This window comes from Trachurus japonicus, unplaced genomic scaffold, assembly GCF_045865225.1.
Source record: "Trachurus japonicus isolate A0001 unplaced genomic scaffold, Traja_1.0 AP030165.1".
Taxonomy (NCBI): Eukaryota; Metazoa; Chordata; class Actinopteri; order Carangiformes; family Carangidae; genus Trachurus; species Trachurus japonicus.
The window spans coordinates 54,818-62,486 of NW_028220298.1; the positions used below are offsets into that span (position 1 = coordinate 54,818).

General features: G+C 44.0%; 1 protein-coding gene across 1 annotated transcript; it reads right to left on the bottom strand.

The window, feature by feature from the left end:
- Positions 1–283: 283 nt before the first annotated feature.
- LOC146960623 (GTPase IMAP family member 8-like) lies at positions 284–6,566 on the bottom strand. The gene is made up of 2 exons (XM_085772220.1): positions 5,987–6,566; positions 284–603 (listed from the first exon to the last, which is right to left on the bottom strand). The coding sequence occupies exons 1-2, from the start codon at positions 6,564–6,566 to the stop codon at positions 284–286; spliced, it is 900 nt and encodes a 299-aa protein (XP_085628346.1).
- Between the last annotated feature and the right edge of the window lie 1,103 nt (positions 6,567–7,669).

A 7,669-nucleotide genomic window follows, 5' to 3' on the forward strand; every position in this document is an offset into this window, starting at 1 on the left:
AAGGGTGTTTAAATGACCACCTGTGTGTGTGTGTGTGTGTGTGTGTGTGTGTGTGTGTGTGTGTGTGTGTGTGTGTGTGTGTGTGTGTGTGTGGCCCCCTGCTGTTTGTCTTCATTACTGGATCTCTTTATGTTGTTTATGTGATTATTGTTGTTGAGTTGTCATTAACCTCAGTTTGTCCACACATGATGCTTTCACTGAACACACGCACGCACCTTTTTCACTAGTTTTCATCACAGAAGGAAACTAACCAATATACAACTGGTTTAATTAATATTAAATATCACTGTAGGACACATGCCTTCTGTTTGACCACCTGAGCTACAGCCAACCCTGTAAGTCCCAGTGCAGCTCCTGCCTTCAGCTCCTCTTGAGGTCTACCAATGTCACACAGACCTGGAGTATCAACAACCGTCAGTGTCTGACCATCAAACTTGGATATTTCCTTCTGACACTGTGATGTCAGTAAACAAGACGATGTTTTAAACTGAAAAACCTTCTTCCTCAAGATGGTGTTTCCTGACAGACTTTTTCCAGCTCCAGTTTTCCCAACAAGCACAATCCTGAGCTCTGGTTCCTCCGGTTCCTCGAGTTCCTCTGGTTCTGTTGGTCAATTGCACAAACACATTATAGATTAACATATAATATAAAGAAAAAACAAACAAAAATCAGATTCTACACACTCAAACTCTAAATTAAATAGTCTCTAAATTTTAAAACTTTGAAAATTCCTACCAAACCAACGGTGCATGCTACAATTTTGCAACTTTCACCAAAATGTAGCCCCAATACTGCAGAAACTTTTGTCCACTTAAAACTCATTAAAAATTATTAAGTCCATCACCATTTTTTCAACAACTGTAAAACTTATAAAACCTTATCTCCTCCCACAATTTTCGCTCCATTGTCACCAAACTTGCTAGAGAGCATCTTCAGACTGTCATCCATAAAACTTGTTTCTCAGAATTTTGATTTATCAAAAATTGAGCCTACAGTGGACGGTAAACTGTAAATAAATACCATCCAATTCTTGCTAAATACATTTTCAATCTTCCTGAAAAAAAAGACAATATTTTGGAGTCGTGGTTGATGAAGTTTGGCAAATATCAGAATTTTATCTCAAAAACTGAATTTTCAAGAACATTTTGAATTCTGCTCTCATGGGAACAACTGCAAACAATGGAAGAGTGGCATTTTTAAACATCAGATTTTCTCTTATGAAGAAAAACACTTATCGTTAAAAACAAATCACCAACATTTCCATGCTGTCTAGATGCAATTTATGTAGTATCAGATTTTTGTAGATAATACAATTTGTGACATTTTGACAATTTTTGAAATCTGCTACGACAACTGCTACGACAGATGCTGCCCGGTGGAAGACTCCCTAAGTCTATTTGAAAAGCCACGCACCAGGTCTCAATTCGAGACAATTAGCTCAGTGAGTCAGGCGCTGGTTCTTGGTATCAGAGGTTGTGGGTTTACCGTGTTCTTTTCCTTAATCTTCTTCTTCTTCCGAGGAAATCCTCCTTTTGTTCACTTATATATTTTATACTGTATGGAGCTTTAATACAAACGTATACCTTTATACCGTTTGGAGCTTTAACACAAACATCTACCTTTATACCGTTTGGAGCTTTAACACAAACATCTACCTTTATACCGTTTGGAGCTTTAACACAAACATCTACCTTTATACTGTATGGAGCTTTAATACAAACGTATACCTTTATACCGTTTGGAGCTTTAACACAAACATCTACCTTTATACTGTATGGAGCTTTAATACAAACGTATACCTTTATACCGTTTGGAGCTTTAACACAAACATCTACCTTTATACTGTATGGAGCTTTAACACAAACATCTACCTTTATACTGTATGGAGCTTTAATACAAACATCTACCTTTATACTGTATGGAGCTTTAACACAAACATCTACCTTTATACTGTATGGAGCTTTAATACAAACGTCTACCTTTATACTGTTATGGAGACCTGGATGACATCATCTCTGAGCGCTGCCAGGCTCATTCTGATAATAATGATTCCACTTCGGCATTCGGGTCCATTTTTAGCGCAACTAGCCGGAGCTTTAGTGAGTCCAGGTTGCGGAGAGGAAGCCTGTGGAAGCTGAACTTCGTCCAGCTGCAACTTCGTCCAGCTGCTCATTTTGTTATGACAAGCCTTAGCGGTGACAACAAGCTGCGCGGCGGTCAGAGATGACATCATCCAGGTCAGAGGTCAGTAGGTCAACCTACAGACCCTGGATGTTGATAACAGCTAACCCCGGACTCAGAGGGGAATAGCGTATCATAACAAAATATTGGTGAATGAACAAGTTTCGCTGCAGATAATGAGTTATTTAGAGGCTGCATTCTGCTGCCCTGTAGACTCCATTATACGCGGCTCTCGGCTGGAGCTAATTTCGTCGGAACGACTTGTAATGACACCAAAGTTATCTGGTTGAGTAGGGCCTAAATGATCGTATTTTATGCTAGACATAGGCTAAGGTCCAGATTGTAAAAAAACTGCAATTATCCTTTAACACAAACATCTACCTTTATACTGTATGGAGCTTAAACACAAACATCTACCTTTATTTTGAAGGAGCTTTAACACAAACATCTACCTTTATTTTGAAGGATTTAATCGAAACATCTACTTTTATACTGTATGAACAGAGTGGGCCCTAGTTTGGTGGCGCAGCGCAGGTGGCGCAAGGTAGCGCAGCCGGTGTAATGCAAGTTTTGACCAGCGCAGCCTAGTGCAAGGTCTGACCAGATATTTCTCCTTAAGCCTGAAATCTTCCCAGAGTGCATTGCCAGAGAAGATGGAAACATGTGGCCAGATGCAGAAGGTGAATGTGTTAAACATTATCACTGACTTGACAAAAGACACGCCTGTGTGTGTGTGTGTGTGTGTGTGTGTGTGTGTGTGTGTGTGTGTGTGTGTGCGTGTGCGTGTGCGTGTGCGTGTGTGTGTGTGTGGCCCCCTGCTGGTCACCTTCATCCCTGGATCTATTTATGTTGTTTATGTGGTTATGGAAACTAAACAATAGGAAGAGGAGGAAGAGGAGAGGGAAGTGGAGGAAGAGAAAGAGGAGACCTTCAGCATCAGTGTTTTTGTTTCCACTCTTTATTAAACAAACAGAAGGAGAACATCCTGACAGGAAACAAGTTTAAAAGTTTCAGCTTTGTAAACCTGACACACACACACACACACACACACACACACACTCTGGTGTGCCTTCTGTCTCTGTCACTGATGCCGCTGAATAAAGATTCAGTGTTTTGAAACTGTGGCTGTCTGTGACATCAGAGCATCATGTGATGTCAGAGTGATGTCAGAGGTCACATGACAGTGCTCTGATCATCCACCAATCACAAACACCCGTGCTCTCACTTCACTTCACGTCCTGTTCACATGTTTGACTCTGACCAGTGTCGCCAAGTCCGCTTACTATACGCGACTTTGGGCTTCTTTTTCTGTGAAGTCGCTTCTAAATATTGGTCGTCGCGGGTCGAGGTTTCTGTTTCTGTGTTGTGAAAGTGTAGTTGCTTATTTATGCTCGTTTCCAGCTCCATGAGTTGTCCTGCAGATATTTTCGATATGTTATTTAAACGCAGGATAGCTTATCCTCTTGCTGCATCTGTCACCCCCATTCCCTCTGCCCCTCTCTTTCCCCTGTACACACACATTGCCACAGTGATAGCGAGGGTCCCCCCCCCCCCCCACCTGCACCCCGAGACTGCTGGCTTTCACCACACTCTCCTCCACTGATCAAGAGAATTAACGTTACCGTAAATTCTCAAATTAAAGCTGGTCTCAGTTAGAAGCCGGTTCAATTTCTATTTTCTGCAAGTTCTTGTGAACAAAATCTTTCAAAGCCCACAATCGCCGTGGTTGTTGAACCTCAGACCTGACGCACGAGCACCAGCCCCCCCCCCCCCCAAAAAAGAAAAAAGGGAAGCCCAGGCCATGGTCCGACCTGACCATAATTTCCACCCAAACACAGCAAGATGAGAACCGACTGACCAAAGGTAAGAGAAGGAGCAGTCGGGTCTGACCCGATTAAAACTGGGTCAGTTCGGCAGTTGAAGCACATGTGGTTTTATAGAGTAGGCTATCTTTGGTTTAAGTAAATAAAAGCCAGGGGTTCTACATGGACAATTTACTCTACGTTTCCGTTTTCCACATGTTTTTCTTTATTTCTCTTTTGGAACCAAAACAAACAAACCCCCCCCCAAAAAAAGTGGATTTAGGGTGATAGGTATGTGTGCGTTTTTTTTTTTTTTTTTTTTGCGTCGGGGGGGGGGGAGGTCGGTCGTTTGTTTTGGGCTTGTTTTCATAGTTCCAGTTGCTTGAGATCTGGCAACACTGACTCTGACCTGCAGTCACTTCTCCAGCTTCTTATAGACCTTGTTAAGATCATGACAAACAGGACAAAAGGAACAAAGAAGGGAAAGAAGAAGGGAATGAAGAAGGGAATGAAGAAGGGAATGAAGCCTAGCCAATGTTGTTGTTCTTCTACTGCTGCTGCTGCTGTTTCTTCTTCTTCTTCTTTCTCCAGACCAGCAGCTGCAGAGAGAACACACAGCCACATCAAAGGTCAAACAGCTGTATATCAATCTGCAAGACTGCCTGAAAGACATCAAATCCTGGATGTCTTCTAACTTCTTGCTACTGAATTTGGATAAAACTGAGGTCTTTGTGTTTGGACCTAAACACCTCAGGGACACGTTCTCTAATCAGATTGCTACTCTAGATGGCATCACCCTGACCCCAAGTACAACTGCAAGGAAACTTGGAGTCATTTTTGACCAGGACCTTTCCTTCAGCTCCCACATAAAACATGTGACTAGGACCGCCTTCTTCCACCTGCGCATTATCACTAAGATTAGGAATATCCTATCCCAGAGCGATGCTGAGAAACTGGTGCAAGCATATATTACTGCAACTCTCTCCTGTCAGGATGTCCGACGCTACCTCGCTCGCTCATCAAACTCATCACATACACAATCCAACAACTCCAAAACGCTCTCATGGACAAGTTGTGACCTGCACATTCACCACGTTATGAGATAATAACAGAACGTTACCAGACAGAGTTGTTTTAGAGGGAAATACAGAGACTGCTTGAGAGAACGGCATGAAGGGCTGTGTGTGCAGCCAGAGCCAGTCTGGTGCAGCCAAGGGATGCGCCTGAATGTGGTGACGTAGGGTCGAGGGCGGGGGCTGCTAACTCCATCGGCTGACAAGACGTTATGGTGCGTTCAAGGGAACCCGTAACTCGTGTTTTTCCGACCTGTGAAGTCGTACCAGTTCGATCTGGTACGAGTTCACGGGTCGGAAGTTACGAGTGGCCGTTATAGTGACTTTCACCGGTAAAACAGGTTGGAAAAACATGAGTGGGTTGCCTGGAACGCTACAAAGTCGTAAGTTGTGACTTGAAGCTGTAATTTACGGTTTCAAAAGCCTGCCTGGAACGCAGCATTAGCCAAAACGACCGGATCGCTTACTACTGCTTTAAATGCTTTGGTGAAAAGGAAAGTCTTCAGTCGGGATTTGAAGAGGGGAAGTGATGGACAATGAAAATGTTGAACTATTGCTTAAGTCCAGGCTTAAAACCTTCCTGTACGACAGAGCTTTTAGTTAGGGCTGCAGGTAACTCTGAACCATTTTATAGCTATGCTGCTTTAGGCTTAGACTGCTGGGGGACACATCCTCTCCTCTCCTCTCCTCTCCTCTCCTCTCCTCTCCTCTGTTGCTCACCCTGAGGTTTCTCCGATTTTTCCCTGTTATATTCTGTGAGACAGATTTCATTCAAAAGGGTTAGTAAATAAGACATAAATTCATTAATTCAGAATTAAAAAGGGGCTTACATTTATAAATAAGTTGATGTCAGTTGATGAAACATGTCATAATGACTCTAGGCATCTGATTTGATTATGATTTTAGACTATGTGTGTGTGTGTGTGGTACCCTTTGGTCCTGGCAGCTCACAGCTCCTGAGCTTCTCTCCCTGCTGCAGCAGCTGTTGGACCTGCTCCTGTCTACTCTTGTCTTCTGTCTTGTTGTTGAACAGGAGACATCGGTCTTCGAACTTCTTGACCACGTCTCTCAGGGAGCTGCTGTCAGATTTGAAGATGTAGTTGTCCAGAGACCCGTTCAGGTAGTCTCCACCTGTGAAGAGCAGGAAGCTGTTCTTCAGTCCGATGTCTCCGAGGACACCGATGGACAAATTCACGGCCTTCACCTCCTCCTTAGTGAACCGTCCGATCCGGACCACCACCAGGAACATACAGGGAGTGGAGGAGCTCAGCTGCTTCTGACACCTTCTTCTGATCTGCTCTGATCCAGGTCCTAAGATTCCTGGAGTGTCCACCACTGAGATCTGTTTCCCACACACTCGTCCCCTTTCCACTCTGATCTCTTTCGTCACAGGTCTGAAGGACTGTTTGGACTCAAACGCTGTTGGTCTCAAAATACTGTTTCCTGTCGCACTTTTACCAACTCCTGTGTTTCCCAGAAGGACGATGGTGAGATCTGGATCTGGATCCATATCTGAGGATCATGAGACCTGCTGGGGACAACAGAGAGAGACAAGCATCTGATGTTAACTGCTGAAAGGCCATACAGATACTGCAACACTGGCACTTGTCTCTGATTGGATGGTCCAATCACAAATAAGAGTCACATCCTGAAAGTTTTAGGTTGGATGACACCACAGAACCACAGAATGTCATACAGGGTAAAAGCAGACGTGTAATGCTAGGAAGGTAGGTTAGGTTAGGATCACTGTATGAACAGTGACACACTCAGCATGTGAAGACCTGATCACGACCCTGCAGGAACACACACACACACTTCCCGGAAACACCGAGCAGTGAGGGAGTGGGGTGGTGCTCATCTCCTCACGTCTCTTCCCGGCAGTCTTCCCGGCCCCTCACCTACCGGGCTGCTGGACTGCCTACCTACCTACCTACCTACTTACCTACCTATCCACCTCTACCTACTTACCTACAGACCTATTAAGTTGATAGGTAGGTAGGTTAGTAAGTAGGTAGGAAGGTAGGTACGTACGTACGTAGGAAGGTAGGCAGGCAGATAGGTAGGTCTAAGGATGTCTAAGTTCAGAGGATGTTGTTATGATGCCATGTTAAGTTGAGCAGGCAAGCAGGTAGGTAAATAGGAAGGTAGGTAGGTAGGCAAGCAGGAAGGTGTATACTACAGGCCAAAAGTTTGGAAGCAGGGCCAACATAGGCAGTGTTTCCCATACATTAATTTATTCGTGGCGGCCTGCCACAAATAAATCACGTCCGTCACAAATAGATTTTTCAGCTTTTGGCTCAACCAACGCAATATCGTTCCGTTCATTCATCTCCGCATAGGACTCTTTCAATTGACAATTGAGCTTGTGTGGGATAGATTGGACTGATCAGTCCCACAAATTGGTAGTCTCTCATTGATGAACTTAAAGGTGTTCAGAAATGGCCGTTTGTCCTGTTTGTCGCGCCAAGTTGCCGCACGAGTTTACCTGAGTAAGGAAAACGAATTTGATTGGTCGTTATCGAGCAGGCGGGACATTCAATGTTTGGGGCGAGACCGAGCTTGGTGTGTGTGTGTCTCAGACGTTTGACTGACGGATGACAGATCCAATATCAG